Genomic DNA, 23,167 nt, shown 5'->3' on the forward strand with positions numbered 1-23,167 from the left:
CCCATTAGGTGAAAGACCACAGAGAATTAAAAAGGAATATGGTCACCACCCACTAGGAGTTTACAATCTATCAGGGGAGCCAAGAACACAAGACAGACAGCATTGCTGTATCAGAGGTGTGAACGGAAACAGAAGGCAAGATCACTTCCCATCAGCAAGTCACTTGGGAGCCAGAGGTGTATGTGGGACGGATTTGAGTGTGTGAGGAACGGCATTCCAAGGGGAAGAAATTTGGTGAGCTAAAATGCCTCAGTAATATGCCTACAGGTTCAGTTTAACGATTGCATGGTTCTCAGACCCCAAAATAAGCCTGCCTTTCCAGATCAAATAAAATGGTTTCAGATGCCATGTGGTTTGCTAAAAGTAATCCTTTAGTTTTGTTGTTCACATCTTTTAAAACTGAGGTGCATACCTTAATGGTCATAAACACCATATTAAAAAGGAATCAACTTAGACAGGCTCAAGCACAAAGGATACCCTACATTTTTCACTGCTCTCTAGCTCACTGATTTCTAGTAAGAAAATAAAAACTGCAAAGACATGAAGTGTATTGCTGACTTTCATTTTTTACTTAAATATAATGATCTTTTAAGAGAACCAAAAAAACTTTACACAGCAATGTAAACATGCACGTCTACTTCATAATTAAGAATAAACTTTTAGGCATAAGATTTTTAAAATGATTAAAGAATAAGACAATAAACCCAAGAGAAAAATAACAGAAGCAACAAAAACATATTTCACAACTCTTCAATTGGTCTTGTCTTCCAACCTACTGGTTAAAGCCTGAGTTTTAGAAACTCTACCATCCTTACCAAATGGAAATATCCAATTTGGTTGTACCTAACATATGTTCACATAACAGACTATTACTCTTTCAAAATAATGTAATAAATACATCACAGATACACACACACAACCACACACACACACCTTACTTAACTAGCCTCTCAAATATGGAAGGAAGGATCTTGGAATTTTCAAGTTTTCCCATCCCTGAAGCACACACATAGAAAACAATGATTCTGCTATAGAAAAAAGGTTAATGAGTGGCATCATTACAAACCTCTAGTTTGTCTGTATTACTTTTCCAAACCACATCTTCACTGTGGCCTGCTACGGCTCCTTGGATGCTTCCAGCTTAAGTCTAGTGACCTGCAGTATAGCAGACATTGTACAGAGCAAAGAACAGGCAATTTTAACAATTCACTTAGAGATTTTTGAAATCATGAATATGAGCTGGAAAGTTTTTAGCAGTCTCCAAATGTCTGGAATGTTTTGTGTCTACCCTCCATACTCTACTGGCTGTTTTCTCTGTTTCTGTCCCACAGGCATGAGCATCTGATCTATTCCTGGGGACACCCCAGGAAATAGAGATGAGAGTAACAGTGTGCTTTCCAAGGGCTCACACCAACCAGACCTCAAGCAAGAGGAAGGTCAGTACTGCACAGAGCACTCCACTGGGCTGAAGAGAGGAAGAATCCACAAGGACGGAACCTCATGGGTGTGGCTTGGAAGGGGAAGGGGGCAGAGAGATGGCTAGTCAGGAGTGCTGAGAGCAAGTACTCTGTGAGGCCAAATTCTTGATCACCAAGAAGAGAAGATTCCTTACTGCGGTGGGTAAAGCTGGAAGATGATGGAAAGAACCCCCAAGGCTTTGTGCACAGTACCAAACGGGAGCTGTGCTAGAGGATAACCATGCAGTGTTGGGTAGGATGAAGACAGGGGAGGGCCTGAAGCCAAATCCAGTGCTATATGCAAGCATTTCCTATGCAAAAAACATGCCCAAAGCCACAGTTCTGTCTATATAAACAAAGACTTGGGGAGAAAAAAAAGGAAGGAGAGGTTTAAATAGGTATTTTTAGTTCAAGTTCCTAGAACCTGCCCTAGCTTGAGCAAGAGCAGTGAAATAATTCCCACATTCAGTAACAATTCAAGTTTCCCAATCACGGCCTTTACCTTTCCTGAGCTGTCACTACCAAGGAATTAAAAAGCAATTATCAACTCATTTCAATGAAGTTCTTACCTGCCATTAAATCTATGAAACCTCACGATGGCTGGAACCCACTGCAGGGTGTGTACCATTCCCTACACCTGGCAGAGCGAGGGGAGCATGCTGCTGGACAGCTCCCGGCCCATGTCTCCAGCTCACTGGGGTCAGTGTGGGGATGAAACACGTGGCTCTATAAGGCATAATATTCTAGCCAAAGCCCCCACCATGGATCACCTAATTCCTTTCCAGGTCCAGACTGCTACCATCTATCAGCTGGGGAGGGAAAAGCCATCCGAGTGGATGGACCCAAGGGAAAATTATTCTTAATGTTCTTGATACCCAATGAACCACGTAGATGGCAATTTCTCAGGACATAGTCATTCAAGTTACAAGAATGGGCTACTCATTACTAATTATGGGATGATCTACCATACATTCACTCAATATGGAACATTTACTAGTGACCAGTTTCCTACAACAGATTCATTTGGAAACTACACTGCAGAAGGCTTTGACTTTCTTCTAGTTGTTTATAAAAATACAGATCAGTGTGGGAGTCAGACAGAAACAGTGGTACAAAAGAATGAACAGAAATACCTTATCAAAGAATGTGTTCATTTCATATTGCAGAACTCCTCTCTAGATTCTGGTTTTTGGAAACCTGCTGCTGGTTCATTTGTTCAGAAAGGTTTTTTCACTAGACCTCTCCTTCCATTCCTGCCTCCCCCTACTACAATTCACCGAGTGAATAACACATAGTATGGGTCTATGCGGAATGAAGCACCCCAAGTTAACTGAATCATGTGCGGCTGCTGGTGTCATCTGCTTATCCAGGTGCATGCATTCAGGGACGTCTGGACTGAATGTAAGCTATAAGTACCCATTTTCTTTTGGAATCTAATAAAAGCTGCTATGTACAGCTGTTAAGCCCATGTGTAAGAACCTCTAATTCTAACAAATGAGAATCAAAGGAGGGAACAGTGGGAAAAGCCTGGGCTGGGGAGCAGGAAACTGGCCATAAGCCAGCTGTGTGCTTCCTTTCCCTTATCTATAAACGTGGGGATTGAACTAGCAGAGCTCCACTGTCCCGCCCAGCTGACACTCTAGGACTCCATCTTGAAGCCTTTTTATACAGGCTTGTCAGGCTAGGCCAGACAATATTTCCTTACCACTTTGTGTCAACAGCTAAAGTGGTTTTAACATTCTTCTATGCTGCAGTTTGAGGTTCCCCTCTCTCCACTACCCCTCAAAGATTGTGTTTTATTTCACTGGTGCAAATCACTTGGCCAAACTGGTGGCTGCTGAGGTTTAAAATTGGATCACTGGCCTGGCGAATATATGGCTTTTGAGTAACCTCAACCATGGCATATTTGCCTGTTTTTCATTAACAGTGTTAACCAAATAGAAATATAATTCTGTTCTTCCATAGATCTACTTACACTTTGAAACATGAGATTGTTCAAAAATTACATAAGAAAATCACCCATCACCACTAAGTTAAAGACTTGAATATCTGTGAGCTCAAGAGCCTCAAACTCCTACTACAGTCACTGATCCACATTTCCTCTTGGCGATGGACTCCATGCTAAAGGAACCCAATCTTTCAGCGTATTTGTGCACCCAGAAGTTGATTTTGAAAGCTCCGGTGCTAGTCGTCACTGTCACTGCCAGACTCACTCAACTGCAAGTCATTTCCTGCAAAGAGAGAACAGAATCAAACCCAAAGCACACAGTTTAGGACCGCTTCCCCAAAATTCTTTAATTGACTGCCTTGGCTATCACACTACAGTAAAATCGGCCCAATTCAATTTCATTAGGGAGGAAAATTGATTTGGCTTGGTGAGAAAACTGGTTTAGTCAACATTTTTAAAGAAATGTTATTTTTGTTATCTGTACAGCACAGCATTGCTGCTTACTGGGATAGAACAGGGGAGGAGTAGGCCAAACTACCTTTAAAAATGTTAATAAGTAGCAAAGAAATATTTACAAATAACTGAATCACTCTCTAGTAGACTTCACAGTAAGTTGCTTTATAAAAGCTGAAATAACCAAGTTGGGCTTCCCGTTACGGAAGCTGAATCCTGTTTCTACCAGCAATGTGCTAATCTAATATCCCCTATGGTGAACCCCTGCCCAGGATCTTTCCATTACTTTAAACCTCAAATCTGAACTAATGAGCTTTATAAAGCCTCAAACTTTGGTTTAGTGTGCTGAATTTAGGTTTTAGGAGTGAAGAACGTAGGTAGTGTACATTTCAATCTGACAGTAAGAATAATAGGACCAAGATGATACCACTTGGATTACAATGAAACTGAACATCTGACTTCTGGTCAGCTCTTCTCAAATTCTGTTCTGAGGACCCTGGGGTTACTGAGACACTTTCAGGAGGGTCTTTCCTTTTCTAATTATATACCTGTGTCATGCCAGATTTTCTTCATACACTTCAACTCAAACAATTTATGAAAACAGATTGAATGCAGAAGCAGATTAAAGAGCTCTGCAAAGTTTTAGAGCAATATTACTCTTCTTATTATGTATTTTTGATTTGGCTTATTTTTCACAGAAATATTTTTGCTAACATGGTTATTCTTTTAAATGAATTACTAAGTATTTTAAATACTTGTTTTAATTTCTAATATGGTAAATATTGATAGATATAAGCCACATACACAAAAGCTCTTCGGGGTCCTCAATAATTTTCATGACTTTAAATAAAGAGTTCTGAGGCCAAAAAATGTGACAACTGCTGCTCTAGACTTAGGGAAAGAATGGGGGCATGGCAATAGCTAGTTACTTCAGTTAGCTAAGCTGAGCATGATCCCCTTACAAAGCAAGACGATGTGTGTGTAACAGGTTAGTGTAACTGGAGATGAATAGTCTGTTTCTAAATTTCTTATATAACTGATGTGATCCAGATTCAGCCTGATACATTTGTTTTCTGAGGGGAGACGATATACAGGTTAACACTCAAGAAAACAACGTTATTACTTTGTATTTTTATCAGGGCTTAGCAAATTTGTGCTATTTATAAAATTGTGTGATTTTAGGGTTGATAAGTTGGTTCTAGTTGATGATCCTAGCTTACCTAATTCTAGTACTTTATCATATATAAGGTATGCAGAGCTTAAGGTCTTGTCATTCACAGGGCTGTGGGCCAGGAAGACTTGGAGCTGTGGAGAGCTTAAGGGTAGTTAAAGCATTGGGAGGTAGATCACCCCCATTGGGCCATTTTTGGTTCTTTCTAGGAGGAAGGAATAATTTAGCACTGATGGAGCAAATGAACTGAGTTAAAGCCACAGTAGCTGCCAGGTACTTTTCCACGATGAGTACCAAACTCCCAATGTGAAACTTCCTATCCCTAGCCAACTTGAGGAGAGAATCAAAGCATATCCTGGTATCCAGAATCTGGGCCCACATAATGGGATAACAGACTCCATAACAGTGTTGAACTCACTCAGGTAGAAGGGCAAGGCCTAGTGTAGTGTTCCTTTACAGGGGGTGACTTTGCCCCAAGGGGACAGCTGGCAATGTCAAGACATTTTTGGTTGACATAACCAGGTGAGAAGAGGGGATGCACCTGGCATCTAGTGGGAAGATGCTCTGAACCATCACTCAATGCACAGGACAGCCCCCAACAAGAAAGCTTTATCTGACCCCAAACTGTCTATAGTGCTGAGGCTGGGAATTATCTTTGGTCCTCAGAAGCAGTGTTAACTAGATTAGCTCCTTCACCCGTGCTCCCAGACCTTCAAACCTCCTCAGAGGAAACTGTACCGGGGAGAGCATTCACGAGGTTCTGGGCAATCAAGAGCACAGAGACCCAGTACTCTTCTCCTCCTCCAAAATAAACACGTTTTTTCTTGTTTTTGTTTCTCTCTGCTTTAACATCAACTGCCTTGAAAGTGGACAAGACATTGTCTGCTCCTTTCCCTCTTACAAAAGCCTAGTTGGTCTCCAAATATATCCTAATGGCCTTGGTTCCCAAGTCTGTGGGTTGTCTGAACACATCCGGAGGCACTGGCTTCTTGGGACTGTGAAAAGACCTGGAGGTGGCAGTGTGGCAGCAGGCAGCACCTCTAACAACTGGTGTATGCAAAAATTAAGAGCCTAAGTTCATGTATCAGCATTTTCCAGAACGCATAAAATCTGCTTTGTGCCAGTTGGGGGAAGGAAACAGAAAGAACAATTTTCAGTTTTGTGCTTTCCTCTTTTACTGCTTGGTAAATTACTTCTTTCTACTCCAAGTTATCTGTCAGGATCTTTTCTTATGCCTTACATAACTTCAGGTTTATAGATCCTGGTGTAAGAGTAATAGAAGCTGCACGTCCGGCTTGACATGCCATCGTGCTCTCAGCCAGAAAAGGGAAAGCAGACTTACTGAGGGTGTTCATGAGCTGGCTGCTCCCCTGTGGCCGGCTGGTGCCATTGGCAACGGCTGGCCTGCTGCTGTAGGGCTGCTGGTGTGAAGACTGCGGGGGAGATGCAGGGCCACTGTCCTCGCCCCCACTGCTGGAGCTATCGTCATCGCTTCCCGAAGAGCTCTCAGAGCCTGAGGAGCTGCTGTCACTGCTGCTCATCTGCTCAATGATGTCGACTTCAGCCCTCAGCTCTGCAAGGCAACGACTCGTGGGTCAGCACAGTAACTGCTCTCCAGGCAGTAGGCTGATCCTGTGAGCGGTGTGCCCGCAAAACCGACAGCAGTGAAGAACAATGCAAGACACACTCCTTCTTCTCAACTCCTTCCAAATGCACAAAATGACCCAAATCAAAACCAACAAGCAAAGAAAACTGCCTCCAGAGAAGACAATGGAAACATTATTTAGGGTCACAAAATAACTAAAAAGCCAACTGTCTGAAGATAATAAGTGTTCTATTTAAGATAGGAGTTAAAGGTCTATTTTGCCCTCATCTACTTAAAAAAAAAAAAGATTATGAATTTGGAGATTAAATACCAAGTAAGAGACATATTATGCTAAAAGGTGGAAAAAAATTTGACTAGGAATGGTAAGGTCCAACTGCTTGTTTTGGATTTACCTCTAGCCAGTAGTGAGACCCAGGGAGAAGTTAATCAATATTCCAAGACACTAGAAAAATGAAGGGCTGGTACAGACAGCCTCTAAGGTCCTTTCCAGCTTTCATGTCCCACGAATGAACTGAGGCTTGCAGGAGGAACCATGTGACTGAAGAAAGATGGTGGAACAACATTCCTCTGCTGCCCTCCTTAGACAGTGGACAGCCAGCCATGCCTGTTAGGTACCACATTTTTACAGATGTAAAGGAGGGAAGGAAAAACACATTTCCTAACCATTTCACTTTCACTGAAACACTCAGGACTCATCAAGGAAGATGTCAGATGTTTCTCCCACATACCATGTGGCCTTAAACAACTATGGCTCCTTCAGGCATAACTGGCAATAGCTGATGACTCAAAGTTCACTTCCTGTTCAACTAAAGTGAAAAATTCCACAGATAGCATTCCACTACCCATGAAGGAAAAAAAAGTCAGAAGGCTTAACAACTGTGCAGAGAGTGATTTCAAATGCTAAAAGCATTTCCATAAGTTAGAAAAAGGAAAGCTTCCAAGGACAACGCTCTATCTTTCCTTGCTTACCACTGTTAGGGATTTAATTTTGTTTCATAGACGTTCACAAATATGAAACACACTTCCCCTCCTAAATTCCTAGAAGTCTAGACAACTAAACCACCCACTGTCTGGGGAGAAAGCCAAGGGAAGCTTCTGTCTCAGGTCTGCTTGAAGAAAGCCGACCTGACTTCTGTCTTTCTAGGCCAGTGTCCATTTCCAATGGTCCTCAGGAAGTTTTTGCATTTATACACTTCTGTGTTAGTACAAAGCCCTGGGCAAGGTGTTTTAAATGTCCCTCTAACCTGATACTACACTCACATCCATACATATGGTTTTTAACCCCAACGCCTTAGATTATTTTTCTTCTTCCAAAGTCTTAAAAGTACACTATGTAGACATTTGGATGGCAGTCACACTTGTTTAAATCCTGGGCCTCGGGGCAAAAAGCTGCAAAGATAATCACAATTCATGTCAGTCCTCGTGACTCCCCTTTGTCAAATGAGACAAGTGGTAGGAGCCCCCACCCTCGTCTCCTCTGGCACAGTGCACTCTGCAGGAGCCTCTCAGTGGCAGAAAGGGACCACGCAGTCTTTTGCACCCAGCAGCCCTGTGATTGCCACAAAAAACAGGAACCTCCCACTGAGGTTGCTACCACGGCCCCAGAAAATGCTCTTTACCTCTTTTAATGTCATCGAGCTGTGGTTCAGGTGAGGGGTTGTCTTTTACAGGTGAAGTTTTGGGTCCAGTTGGCGGCTTCGTTGGAGCTCTGAATGGCACCGGTGGAGGTGGCGGTGGGGGCTGGGACGGCTGTGGTGGACGAGGTGGCTGCTGTTCCATGCGGGCTTGGATTTTGCTGCTCCCCTCAGCTCTGAAAGGAGACATGAAACCAGAAAGGCAAAAACAGTGGTTTTCAAACTTGTCCAGGTGACCAAGTACCTGGAATTTTCTGTAGAACCCCACGCTCTTTACAGACTGCTTTAAAATACTGGTATTTGTAATTTTATCATATGAACTACTCGCTCAACCACTGTCTTACATTCCAGGATTGCATTTGGCACCAGAGATACACAGATAAATGAAACAGACTTGCTGCCCTAAAAAGCTCACACTGTATAGCCAGCAGATAAAACAAGTATGTAGGATACAACATGTTTATGAAACCACTTTACTAGTAGAAAATGACTATTTGAATTGTGTGCAATATAAAGTTATAATCACATGTATATGACTTACTAAATAAAACTGTCTCTTGAAGTACTGGCCAGTTTGCACATTTTCCCATTATCTCTTTGCTGCTGGCTCATCTTGTCACACACCAGCTTCTGCTGGCAGCCAAGCAAAGCATTCTCCGTTAAAATGAGAAAATCCTACCTATTAACAATTTCTTTTGTTAATGGACTAGCCCAGCGGTTTTCAAACTTTGGTGTGCACACCAGTCATCTGGGGATCTCATTAAAAAGCACATTCTGACTTACTATGTCCTGAAATTCTATACTTTTAACAAGCATCCAAGTGATAGACTGCTAGCTCCCAGATGACACTGAGTGCTAAGAGAAAGGCCCACAACCACCAATGATGAAAAGAGCGACAGCAGCACCTGGTTCCTGTAGGCAATTCATACCGACACATCTGTGGCAGGAAGGAGCAGGGGCTCTACAGGGCATTGCCTGGGACACAGCTACCCTCTGCATAGGACTTGGGTCACAGTCTCACTAATCCTCGTCTCCAGCAGAGCCCTTTTTTTAAAAAGTACAACAGCACCTTTCTAAAAGTTGTTTGTAAAGACTAGATAGAGACATAAAGTCTGGCACTTGGTAACCCTCAATAAATGGTAGCTGCTTTTATTTTTTGTGGAATGAGCGAAGAAAAAGGCTGAGCAAGTATAAACAGAAAAACCTCAGGCTGTAATATTCTAAAATGTAATTACTTATTACAATAAATTTTGTATCACAATGTAACAACAGAACCACTGGGTTACTTCTATTTACAGAATGAATTTTAACTAAAATAAAATCTAGTTGGCTTCATATTAGACATGAAATGTTCGCTGAATTAAATATTTAAGTGCTCACTATTCAAAAATAGAGCCAAAGCTATTCTTTCATAATTATAAGCCTGTGAATTTAAACTTTACTTCCTAGGTGGTACTCTGTCAACATCCATGAGATTAATAAAATCGATTTAGTTATAAAGGATGCCCCCCCTTCTCCCAATGGCTTCCATGTTTCAGGTCTTAAAAGCATTATTTCTTTATGCATTTGATGGAAAGGTATTTTACTGACTTGTCTTAGAAGATGCAGGCGGAGTTCTACTCTTGAGATTATTGCAAGGACACTGAGTACCCAGATGCTCACTTCCTTATAAAATATTTGAATAGATATGTGGATAAAATGAGAGTTCCGGTGGCCAGGATTCTCACCTGGCTGTGGTTGACTAGCTCACTGCATACCTGTGGGCACTACATGGCTGTTGACTCTATATAAAGAGCTCTGCCCAGTGTTTTGGGTGCAACACGGTGGCAGGGCTGCAAGGCTGCAGGAGAGCAGAGCAGAGGCTGGAGTGGTGGCAGCACCAAGGACAGAGGCCTAGAGGACGGCTGTGCGGGATGACTGTGCAGAGAGGCCCAGGGGACAGCTGTGCAGAGAGGCAGAGAGGCCCAGAGGACGGCTGTGCGGACGGAGGCGTCCAGAGGCAAGAGGAGAGACCGGCTTGCTGCATGCAGACTCGCTCTGAGTGAACGGGATTTTAGTGACTGACTTGCCACCTGGAAATAAAGTTGGGTATAACCCTTTCACCCCAAAAAGCATTCTGCTGTCAATTTTCTTTGGTCACTCTGAATCCATAGCGAACTTGCCTGGTGATGAAACCCACTGGCAAGACAGGTGATACCAAGATATGGAAACATCATATCAATCTGCATCCAGTTATTCACATACCTTGTTTTCTTGACCTGAATGCTGCTACTGAGTTTTTCCAGCACATATTCACCGGTGTCATGATTAATAATAAGAACACAGTCTTTCTGGTAAGGCCGCTTGTTCCCCTTGAACACAGTCATTGGTGGTGTGGACCCCTATATGCCACAGAAGTGGAAGATGATCAAACTAAACATACTGACTAGGAATATGAAAACCGAATTTACAGGTGACTAGCTCATCAACTCTTTATCAAAGCTACTCATAAAAGAATGATTTCTAATTTAACTTGACTTCCCTGGCAAAAAGAAAGGGGAAATAATAACAATAATACAGCAAGAACTCATGACTGTGCAACTGGTTCTAAGTAATCAAGAATGGTGATATGAGTTTTTTAGATTGCTATACATTTTCCCAGAGATTCAGGAAACATTACCAATAATGGTAACATGTGAATTGAGAAAAATAAATTAACCATTACTTGGTATTAGACTAAGCAGAACTTTCACTATGAGAAGTAAAACTAATGACTGATCTCTGTATTTCCTTGTAATTGGGGACTTTTATAGAGCTTCCCTCATGCAAAATAACCAACAGAGCATTCTCTAAGGGTGGTTCATTATTCTGCTTAGCTCAGAGTAAGCACATTATGCCACTCACCTGCCTACACTCTGCAATTGCCACCCCACTGCTCTGAGACCATAGAACAAAATCTTTAAACCAGCCATTAGGGCCTTCAGCGTCACCCTAAACCACTCACCCCTGGGCTCTGCAGGCTCCAGAGTTATCTCTAAATCCTTAAGCTCTTTCTTAAAGGCGTTCAACAAGGTTTCTGCCTGCTAGATCCTGCTCCTCCCTCTCTTTCCTCAACCTTCAGTTCTGCTCAAAGGTCACTTCCTTAGGGAAGCCCTCCCAGATTTTCTAAAATAAATGTTATGCTTTCTTGTATTTATCTGAACTCCAAATCGCAAGCTCCACAAGGGCAGAAAATGTGCTTGTTTTGTTCAAGATCCTGTACTCAATGCCCAGTATGGGCCAGTGCACAAGCACACAGTAGGTGCTCAATTAGTATTTGCCAAATATAGGATTTAATCCTTCAAAAACTGCTTGGCTCTTTGACCACTTACTTATACAGCAAAAATTCAGATCTGGAAGGGCCCTAAGGGACCATTAACATAATCCCTTCATTTTGCATTTGGGAAACTCAGGTCTGAAGGGAGATGATGTAACCTGCCAGAGACCATAAAACAGCAATTTGAACTGACAGAGAAGTAATTTTTTTCTCAGCACAAAGCTTCCCATGTTTTCTTGTCCAGAGCCTTTCATTCATTCTCTTGTTACCAAGAACTTACTCCAAGACAAGGCTGTAACATTCAATGACACGTTTTTAAGAGTATTTTATCTGATTCTTCAGGCTTTGTGATCAGAGTGCTACCTTGGGCAATGCTTTAAGAAAGTCTTTCTCCACAAGGGTTCTCAATTTAGCTTTTAACTAGGTTCAGCTAAGTTACCTGAATGCTCTGAAATGATCAACATTCACTTCATCCCTTGCCAGATATCTGAAAGCTGTCAGCCTGCTCCTGACTGCCTTAACTCGTGGCTTAGCAGCCCCACACTTCTAAACTGCTGGTGCCGTATCAGCATGGCACCTAGGGCTTTTCTAGTTGGAACTGCCTAAAAGAAGGCCTAGGTGTCCAGACTCTGCTGTCTACTTTGTAGCAAGGCTGGGGAAAAAGAGTTTGGAAAAATGGCAATTTAAATCATTTTAATTCAAGCACCTGGGGAGCATGAATTCCATTCCACCCCCCAAATTCCTCTTTTCCTTAGTTGGCACTTTCAAAATCTAGAAAATCTTAAACAGTAGGAAATTCAAATTGCAGTAACAGAATATAAGGACTCACTGTGATTCCACATTAAAAACAACAATGGAATGAACTTACAGGGATATGTGGCAGTGTAATTGTGACTTCATCTCCTTTGCCAACCTGAAGCTCTCCTTCACAAGAAGTGTCTATAGATGCTGGCTTAAAGTCATCTAAAGGAAAAGGAAAAAAAGCATTACTCTACTAGCTTACTTATACTAAGAGCTTCGTGGGCATTTTCATTTAAGAATTAATTTTTTTTATTACTCATCTAAATGGAAAATACAAATAATTCAGAATATCTGAAAAACTATTTCAGTGGAAAATGTCACATGTACAAAAGCAGAGAGAACAGTACAATTTGCTGTGTATCATCACCCAGCTTCAATGATTACCAACTCAGGGACACTCTTGTTACATCTATGCCTCCACATACTTTTCCTCCCATCCTCACTGGATTATTTCGAAGGAAAAAAAAGCAAGAATTTATATACCATTTTATTAAGCAAAGATATTCCCTATACACAAGTGACAGATGAAAATTAATGCCTTATTATCCCCAATGAGGTGTTTTATTAGGGTTGTTGTGAGGATCAAAAGCAACAGAGCAATTTAAAAAGATTCTGTGATTAGAAAGCCCTATATGAAATACGAAAGGCCATGGCATCATGTAAGCTGATTTTATTTTGCATAGGAACTGTCAGAAGTAAGATTTGCCACACTCAAGTTCGAGTTTTAACAAAGATACTCCTGTAGGTATTGGGAGCAGATGGCTGAACTGTATCTCCAAAAGTTAATTTTGCCTATGTTTCTGAACTGCAGTTGCAGGATAACATGAATTGTCATCTTATTCCATTTTAACACACACCTGCCTCAAACTGCAAGTCAGGTGCATATGTGAAGTGTCTCAACTTAAGTCCCATATTGCCCTTCACTCTACTAAAATATCAACTTAGTAAACTGCTCAGGAAATGATGCTCCTATCACATTCCTCCCTCTAAAACAGCTGATCTGCTGTCAGTAGAAGTAAGTATAGTAATGGCAAAGCAAGTGACCACAGAAAGATGGAACTTCATTATCTATCACGCCCTCTTCTAATGTGTTGAGTCACATCTATTAGCTCCTCTGACAAAAACAAGTCTTAACCAGCACTAGCACTACTAAGACGGAAAACCAGGAGCTTGCTTGTGAAACTAGAGGGATGGATGCTCAGTCAGCCATTCCTAACATCCAAATCTTTACCCAGTGGAAGTGCCCTCCCTTAACAGAGTCTGTAATCATGCAGAAAAGGAAAGTCAGCATAATGACTATTTCAACATTCTTTAGGCCTGTGCTGCTTCCAAACATAGATCAAGCTTTAACTTAGTCCAGGCTCACAAATTCTAATTTTACTCTTCACCCACAAGGAACTTGGTCCTGAGTTAGAGTCAGGATAGTATAGGTGACCTCAAAAGACATCAGTTAAATGAGGAGGATGCGGATTCTCTGGGGATGACGCGCAGTGTTAGGGTGACGAGAACAAAGACGGACTAAAAGGAAAACAGAGAAGAAGAGAATGAACAGGAGGGAGTCGAGGAGGTTCAGAGCAAAGGGAAGAGTCCTTTAAGTGTGGAGAACCCTGGTGGGGTGATCAGAAAGGGGCGGGGGTGGGTTAGGGGGAGAACTGGATTCTGATGTGGGGTCGCAGCCTTTTGGTAAGAGTGTAGGGGCGGCCTGGGAAGGGCTAGGTAGGGCCGGGGAGAGCAAGAGGAAGGTCCCGACGCCTTTCGGAAGAGGTTTGGGACCGCGAGGCAGAAGTTGGGAGTGACGAGTGGTCTGGTTTGGAAGGAGTAAGCGAAAAGAAACCGACGGGAGGACCTGGAGTAAGGGCGCAGGGAGCCGACGCCGGCAGGACTTCCCCGCACTCAGGACGGCCGAGGAAGAGCGGAGCGCGCCGAGAAGGGCGAGAGGCGCCGGAGCGGCCGGGGGCGACCATAGGGAGCTACGACTTACAGCGAATCGTGTGGAAAGAGGCCCGCGGCCGCTTCTCGAAGCTCTCTCCCAGCCGCAGGCAGTGTTCCTCGCGGTCCAGCAGAGGGTTCGCCGTCCCGTTCATGGCCCCGCACGGGCCTCGCGCCGGGACGGGCGCTACCCTGGCGCGGCCGCGGCCCGAGCTTTCGGGGCCGGCGTCCGGGAGAACAGTGCTCCCGAGACACCACTCCGGAGCACACGGGCAGCCCAGCAGGCGCCCACCCGGGGCCGAAAGTCAGTCCCACCCTCCGCGGCGGAGACGGGGAAGGTTCTCGGCGAGCAAGGCCTCGGGACTTCCGGCGTCGGGGCGGGACTTCCGCGTCCGTAGCGGAAGTGGCGGGGGCGGTGCCATGGGGAAAGGATTCCGCCCGGGGAACCCCAGTTCGAGGGCCTCGGGTCTTTACTTCCAGGGCCTGGGCCGCCCCGCGTCGCCTCCCAAGTTCTGCGTCCGAAGTCTGGGTCTGGTTGATGGCTGCGCCCTGCCCCTCCTGGTGAATCTGGGAGCTGGTGACGGTTAGCGGGGCACGCCGCGGGCTAGCGCGGGTCCGGGAGCCCGTACGGCCGGCTCTCCGCAGGCCCTATCGGCCCCGGCGGCCCCGTTTATCCCGGAGGTCCGGAGACGGATGGGCTCCTCGGGACCCCACGCCGCGTCATTGGGACTCTTCTTCCCGGTTGCGCCATGATGAAGATGCGAGGCCAGGTCCTTTCTGGAAAGCGCCGCCCTCTGGTTCATGAGACAGCTTCTCGGGCGTGCGGTTAGAGACTCAGGCCGCCCGGGCTCTGCTCCGTCTCCCTGGAAACCCTGAGTCTCTGTCCTTGGGTGACTGAACCCACAGCTGTCCAGCAATCGGCAGCTCGCCTCCAGTTCGGGCAGCTGTTGTTTTTAAGTCACCCCTTTCACGGACACCGAAAATTGGCGAGTATTTTCTCCCAAGTTGCCTCAGTGAACTCTTGGGAGTGTCCTTTTTCTAAACTAAACCGACTTATAATAGTTGGTTTATTCTAATTTGAATTGGAGTTCGGTGCATGAGATCCCTGGCCACTGTAAACCCTCCGAAGGCAGGGACTGTGGTTTGGCCCTCTTTGTGACCTCCTGTATAGTGGGCAGGATTTTGTGTAGAGTCGGCATCTAGTAAACGTTTGGTGAGTTTAGTACTGTTTGGTGAAAGAACTGTTTGGCATCTAGTACTATTTAGTGAAAGAACTGTGTTAGGACCACTAACCAGAATCTCATTCTTTTTCCTGTGAAGCACCCAGTTTTCTCTGAGTCATGAACCCACCCCGAGGAACCACATCTGAGAAAATCCTGCCTATGTCTGCAACGTCAGCTTGGATTCCTCAGGTTTATTCAAGGATGGAGAATATTCAGCCATGCTAAATATATTACCTTCAACTTAGTCAGATGGCTTTGCAAAGAAAAGGGCTGCAGGCAAGGATTCTCAGCTCTGCGGAAGTGGAGAAATTGCAAAGAGACCAAACTTTAGTGTCTGATTTTAAACAGCAAAAACTGGAACAAGAGGCTCAGAAGAACTGGGACCTTTTTTACAAAAGAAATAGTGTTAATTTCTTCAAAGACAGACACTGGACCACCAGAGAGTTTGAAGAGCTCAGATCATGTAGGGAGGTAAAATAATATTACACCTTATTTGAGCTGTTTTTCATTTAAAATGTGTAGAAGAGAGGTGTTTATTGCATCCCAATGGGGAGTGGGAGGTAGAGAATTTATAAAGTCTACCAGAATGCTTTGTACCTTAGAAACTGTTTGGTCTCAAGTAGTTTTAGCAGTTCCTGGGTTGTATAATACCTTTTGGAGAGAGAACTTTACTGGGCATTTTCCATTTCTTTAAAGCTAATCTGAAAGTTGTAAATATTAAACTTGTACTGAGTGATTCAGGTCATAATAATGATGATGAACACTTTACCATCGGCCTTTTCTAGAAGTTTACATGTGTTCTGTAATTTAAGCCTTGTAATGACACTGAAGTAGATATCAGTTTCATCCTCACTTGCTGATGAAATTGAGTCACAAAGCTGTTTAAGTGATTTGCCCAATGATGAAATACAGGGGTGAGAGGAGGAGTCTGGATTTGGGTGCAGGGACTTTTGCTCCAGAGCCTGTTAGCCCTTACACTGTGTTTTCTCCACACCAGATTGCCCGATGTTGGACAACAAATGAGGTAGTAGTATTAGCTTTTGATTATTAGTTCACTCACTGTCTGCTCCATAGGGCCAGGGACCTTGTCTCTTGTGTTCTGGACTTTTTAGTTTGGTTTGTTTCTCTATGATGCAAATATACTGTAACTTTGGGTTTTATTTCCTCAGTTTGAAGATCAAAAATTGACTATGCTTGAAGCTGGTTGTGGGGTTGGGAACTGTTTATTCCCGCTTTTAGAAGATCTGAATATTTTTGCTTATGCCTGTGATTTTTCTCCAAGAGCCGTTGAATATGTCAAGGTTGGTACACTATCCATATGTTCTTTTCTGTTCCTGTTTCTAGACTTGTCCTCTGTACTCATTTACCAAATTCCAGAAGCTAACCAGCTATGATCACCATGAATGTAGTTTTCCTGCTTATATACATATACAGTACATACATAGACATACAGCTTTATTCAGAAAAGTAGAAATAACAAAACACCCATATACTTACACCCAGATTTAATGATTGCCAACATTTTGCTACATTTGCTTTATAAACTTTTTTTTTGCTGAACTGTTACAAAGTAAATTGCAGATATAAAGACACTCCACTACTAAATATGTCTGCATATGTCTTCAAAAAAATACTTTACTACATGACCACAATACACTTACCATAACTTAACAAAAATAACTGTAATTTCCTAATGTCGTTAGTAGTCAGTCCAGATTTAGATGTCTCCAGACAGTCTCAAGTGTCTCTTATAGCTGTTTAATCAAGTACTATGTCTTACACATCATTATGCTACCTTAAATCTCCTTAGCATAAAACATCCCTGTCCTTCCTTTGACCTTTTTCCCCACTAACATAGGGTTTTTGGAGAGCAAATCATTTTCTATAATGAGGCCCCACATTCCAAATTGGCCTAATTGTTTCTTTGTATCATTGTTTAACTGTTCCTCTATACCTCATATTCCTGTAAACTAGAAGTTAGCTTTAAATCAGGTAAAAGATTTTTGGCAAAAATACTTTAATAGGTGATATATCTTTTCATGTTGCATCGTGTCAGAGGGCAATAATGTCTGGTAATAATATTTGAGTGCAGCTAGTTCTATCACTGGGTTAAGGTAGTAACTACCTTATGTCTCTATTGTACAGATATTTCCCTTTGCCATTAATGTATATATGGGGGATACTTTGGCAACATGCAAATACCTAGTTTCCATCAACTTTTCACAGTTGTTGCATCCACTAGACTTTTTTTAAAGAACAGAATCACTATAACTTGTTTTCTTCACACTCTATTTAGCACATATAGGTCTAACGTGTTTTAATTACCTATTGTATATGTCATACTTTTAACAGTTACCCTGTTGATATTTATTTAAATTGTTTCTAAGTTTTTGCTCTTACAAGTAGGGTTAATGTAATCAGCATTATACACATGATCCCCAGAACACATGTGTACATGTAAACAGATGTGTTTCTCTATGGTGGATAATGGATGAAATAGAATTCCTTAGAGAAAGAGCATGGACACTTAAATTTGATAATGCCAAGTGTCCTTTCAGAAAATGTCACCAATTTATTATTTCACCACTAATATAAAGATGCTTTTTCTCTATGCCCTTAACATTTTATATTTTATTATATCTCCCAATCTTAAGGGCAAAAAATGCCTTCCTGTTTTGTTTATTCCTTATAACCAGTGAGGTTGAAGACGTTGTAATGTGTAAATAAGCATTAGTTTTTCTTCTGCTTGTGAGTTCCTTTATTCTATATACATATTTATCGAGAGCCTATGTGTGCCAATTACTGTTCTGAACAGTACTTTTCTGGGACTAAGTAGTGAACAAAACAGATGAAACCCCATTCACATGGAGTTTACTGTATGAATTGTCTATGACTTTTACCCATTTTTCTGCCATTTTATTTTTAGGATACATTCTGAATATTTTGTCATACTTGTCACAAACATTCTAGTTTAACATTGTTTTATAACAATTTAGGTCGTGTCCAATTAATCTTTTTCTTTTGAGGTGCTAAAGTTTTATGATTTGTTTAGGAATTCTATAAACACATATATTCTTTTTGTAATTTTAGTTATTATGTTTCCTAATTAATCTGGGGAAATTTTGGTCATTATTTCTTCAGCTATGTTCTCTCTTCTCCTGGGACTCCCATTACATGTATGATAGACATTTGCTATTGTGTCACAGCTCTTTGATGCCTTTGTTTTTTAGCCTTTTTCTCAGTGCTTTTTCAATTTGTGTAATTTCTAGTGTCCTGTCTTCAAGTTCCTTGATTCCTTCTTAGGCATTCAGTGTTCCTGTTGATGATCCTGTTAAAAGTTTCATTTCTGTTACTGTTTTCTGCTTTTGTTTTGTTTTGTTTTGTTTTTATAGTTTTTTTTGGTATCATTAATCTACAATTACATGAGGAACATTATGTTTACTAGACTCCCCCCTTCACCAAGTCCCTGCCACAAACCCTATTACAATCACTGTCCATCAGCATAGTAAGATGCTGTAGAATCACTACTTCTCTGTGTTGCACAGCTGTCCCTGTGCCCCTCCCCACATTATACATGCTAATCGTAATGCCCCCTTTCTTCCCCCCCCTTATCCCTCCCTTCCCACCCGTCCTCCCCAGTCCCTTTGGTAACTGTTAGTCCATTCTTGGGTTCTGTGATTCTGCTGCTATTTTGTTCCTTCAGTTTTTTTCTTTGTTCTTATACTCCACATATGAGTGAAATCATTTGGTACTTGTCTTTCTCCACCTGGCTTATTTCACTGAGCATAATACCCTCTAGCTCCATCTATGTTGTTGCAAATGGTAGGATTTGTTTTCTTCTTAAGGCTGAATAATATTCCATTGCGTATATGTACCACATCTTCTTTATCCATTCATCTACTGATGGGCACTTAGGTTGCTTCCATTACTTGGTTATTGTAAATAGTGCTGCGATAAACACAGGGGTGCATCTGTCTTTTTCAAACTGGGCTGCTGCATTCTTAGGGTAAATTCCTAGGAGTGGAATTCCTGTGTCAAATGGTATTTCTATTTTGAACTTTTTGAGGAACCTCCATACTGCTTTCCACAATGGTTGAACGAATTTACATTCCCACCAGCAGTGTAGGAGGGTTCTCCTTTCTCCACAACCGTGCCAACATTTGTTGTTGTTTATCTTTTGGATGGTGGCCATCCTTGCTGGTGTGAGGTGATATCTCATCGTGGTTTTAATTTGCATTTTTCTGATGACTAGTGATGTGGAGCATTTTTTCATGTGTCTGTTGGCCATCTGAATTTCTTCTTTGGAGAACTGTCTGTTCAGCACCTCTGCCTATTTTTTAATTGGATTATTCACTTTTTGTTTGTTGAGGTGCGTGAGCTCTTCATGTATTTTGGATGTCAACCCTTTATCAGATCTGTCATTTATGAATATATTCTCCCATACTGTAGGATGCCTTTTTATTCTATTGATGGTGTCCTTAGCTGTACAGAAGCTTTTCAGCTTGATATAGTCCCACTTGTTCATTTTTGCTTTTGTTTCCCTTGCCCGGGGAGATATGTTCATGAAGAAGTCGCTCATGTTTATGTCTAAGAGATTTTTGCCTATGTTTTTTTCTAAGAGTTTTATGGTTTCATGACTTACATTGAGGTCTTTAATCCATTTCAACTTTACTTTTGTTTATGGGGTTAGACAGTGATCCAGTTTCATTCTCTTACATGTAGCTGTCCAGTTTTGCCAATACCAGCTGTTGGAGAGGCTGTCATTTCCCCATTGTATGGCCATGGTTCCCTTATCATATATTAATTGACCATGTATGTTTGGGTTAATGTCTGGAGTCTCTCTTCTGTTCCACTGGTCTGTGGATCTGTTCTTGTGCCAGTACCAAATTGTCTTGATTACTGTGGCTTTGTAGTAGAGCTTTAAGTTGGGGAGTGAGATATCCCCCCACTTTATTCTTCCTTCTCAGGATTACATTGGCTATTCAGGGTCTTTGGTGGTTCCATATGAATATTTGTACTACTTGTTCCAGTTTGTTGAAGAATGCTGTTGGTATTTTGATAGGGATTGCGTCAAATCTGTAGATTGCTTTGGGCAGGATGGCCATTTTGATGATATTAATTCTTCATAGCCAAGAGCATGGGATGAGTTTCCATTTGTTAGTGTCCTCTTTAATTTCTCTTAAGACTGTCTTATAGTTTTCAGGGTATAGGTCTTTTACTTCCTTGGTTAGGTTTATTCCTAGGTATTTTATTCTTTTTGATGCTATTGTGAATGGAATTGTTTTCCTGACTTCACTTACTATTAGTTCATTGTTAGTATGTAGGAAAGCCACAGATTTCTATGTATTAATTTTATGTCCTGCAACTTTGCTGAATTCCGGTATTAGTTCTAGTAGTTCTGGAGTGGAGACTTTAGTGTTTTTTGTGTATAATATCATGTCATCTGCAAATAGTGACAGTTTCACTTCTTCTTTACCAATCTGGATTCCTTGTATTTCTTTGTTTTGTCTAATTGCCATGGCTAGGACCTCCAGTACTATGTTGCATAACAGTGGGGAGAGTGGGCATCCCTGTCTTGTTCCCAATCTCAGAGGAAAAGCTTTCAGCTTCTTGCTATTGAGTATGATGTTGGCTGTGGGTTTATGATATATGGCCTTTATTATGTTGAGGTACTTCCTCTCTATGCCCATTTTGTTCAGAGTTTTTATCATGCATGGATGTTGAATTTTGTCAAATGCTTTTTTAGCATCTATGGAGATGATCATGTGTTTTTTGTCCTTCTTTTTCTTTATGTGGTGGATGATGTTGATGGATTTTCAAATGTACCATCCTTGCATCCCTGGGATGAATCCCACTTGGTCATGTTGTATGATCCTTTTGAAGTATTTTTGAATTTGGTTTGCTAATATTTTGTTGACTATTTTTGCATCTACGTTCATTAGGGATATTGGTCTGTAATTTTCTTTTTTGGTGGGGTCTTTACCTGGTTTGGTATTAGGGTGATGTTGGCTTTATAGAATGAGTTTGAGAGTATTCCCTACTCTTCTATTTTTTGGAAAACTTTAAGAAGAATGGGTATTATATCTTCTCTGTATGTCTGATAAAATTCCGAGGTAAATCCATCTGGTCCAGGTATTTTGTTCCTGGGTAGTTTTTAAATTACCAATTCAATTTCTTTGCTGGTAAATTGGTTTGTTTAGATTTTCTGTTTCTTCCTTGGTCAGTCTTGGAAGGTTGTATTTTTCTAGGAAGTGGTCCATTTCTTTTAGGTTTTCCAGCTTGTTAGCATGTAGGTTATCATAGTATTCTCTAATAATTCTTTATATTTCTGTTTCTGTGGGGTCCGTTGTGATTTTTCCGTTCTTGTTTCTGATTCTGTTGATGTGTGTTGATTCTCTTTTTCTCTTAATAAGTCTGGCTAGGGGCTTATCTATTTTGTTTATTTTCTCAAAGAACCAGCTCTTGGTTTCATTGATTTTTTTCTATTGTTTTATTCTTCTCAATTTTATTTATTTCTTTTCTGATCTTTATTATGTCCCTCCTTCTGCCGACTTTAGGCCTCATTTGTTTTTTTCCAAATTTCGATAATTGTGACATTAGACTATTCATTTGGGTTTGTTCTTCCTTCTTTAAATATGCCTGGAGTGCTATATACTTTCCTCTTAAGACTACTTTTGCTGCGTCCCACAGAAGTTGGGGCTTTGTGTTGTTGTCATTTGTTTCCATATATTGCTTGATCTCTATTTTAATTTGTTCGTTGATCCATTGATTATATAGGAGCATGTTGTTAAGCGTCCATGTGTTTGTGAGCCTTTTTGCTTTATTTGTACAAGTTATTTCTAGTTTTATACCTTTGTGGTCTGAAAAGTTGGTTGGTAGAATTTCAGTCTTTTTGAATTTACTGAGGCTCTTTTTGTGGCCTAATATGTGGTCTATTCTGGAGAAAGTTCCATGTGCACTTGAGAAGAATGTGTATCCTGTTGCTTTTGGATGTGGCGTTCTATAGATGTCTATTAGGTCCAGCTGTTCTAATGTGTTGTTCAGTGCCTCTGTGTCCTTACTTATTTTCTGTCTGGTGGATCTATCCTTTGGAGTGGGTGGTGTGTTGAAGTCTTCTAAAATGAGTGCATTGCATTCTATATCCTCCTTTAATTCTGTTAGTATTTGTTTCACATATGTTGGTGCTCCTGTGTTGGGTGCATATATATTTATAATTGTTATATCCTCTTGTTGGACTGACCCCTTTATCATTATGTAATATTCTTCTTTATCTCTTGTAACTTTCTTTGTTTTGAAGTCTATTTTGTGTGATACTAGTACTGTAACATCTCTTTTTTCTCCCTGTTGTTTGCATGAAATACCTTTCTCCATCCCTTGACTTTTAGTCTGTGCATGTCTTTGGGTTTGAGTTGAGTCTCTTGTAGACAGCATATGGATGGGTCTTGCTTTTTTATCCATTCAGTGACTCTGTGTCTTTTGATTGGTGCATTCAGTTCATTTACATTTAGGGTGATTATTGAAAGATATTACTTATTGCCTTTGCAGGCTTTAGATTTGTGGTTACCAAAGGTTCAAGGTTAGCTTCTTTAGTATCTTCCTGTCTAACTTAACTTGCTTATTGAGCTATTATAAACACAGTCTGATGATTCT

At 41.5% G+C, this 23,167-nt stretch overlaps 2 protein-coding genes across 3 annotated transcripts in view; one reads left to right on the forward strand and one right to left on the reverse strand.

Annotated features, from left to right (window-relative positions):
• Nucleotides 1-546: 546 nt before the first annotated feature.
• EAF1 (ELL associated factor 1) lies at nt 547-14,716 on the reverse strand. Its single transcript, XM_036900988.2, is given in 6 exon segments — nt 547-3,688; nt 6,372-6,602; nt 8,255-8,445; nt 10,514-10,650; nt 12,433-12,527; nt 14,347-14,716. Coding segments are annotated over 6 exon segments (1,071 nt in total). The 3' UTR covers nt 547-3,641.
• Nucleotides 14,717-14,720: 4 nt separating this feature from the next.
• METTL6 (methyltransferase 6, tRNA N3-cytidine) overlaps nt 14,721-23,167 on the forward strand; it is a 41,707-nt gene continuing 33,260 nt past the window's right edge. Inside the window, exons 1-3 of one of the 2 annotated variants that reach the window (XM_057491534.1) lie at nt 14,721-14,855; nt 15,615-15,988; nt 16,687-16,818. In XM_057491534.1, the coding sequence (XP_057347517.1) occupies nt 15,767-15,988; nt 16,687-16,818 (354 nt within the window). In that variant the 5' untranslated portion in view covers nt 14,721-14,855; nt 15,615-15,766. Of the gene's footprint in view, nt 15,508-15,614; nt 15,989-16,686; nt 16,819-23,167 lie in introns of both variants that reach the window. The other variant, XM_036900989.2, reaches the window with a different exon arrangement.

This window comes from Manis pentadactyla, chromosome 14 (assembly GCF_030020395.1).
Source record: "Manis pentadactyla isolate mManPen7 chromosome 14, mManPen7.hap1, whole genome shotgun sequence".
In the NCBI taxonomy this organism is placed as follows: domain Eukaryota; kingdom Metazoa; phylum Chordata; class Mammalia; order Pholidota; family Manidae; genus Manis; species Manis pentadactyla.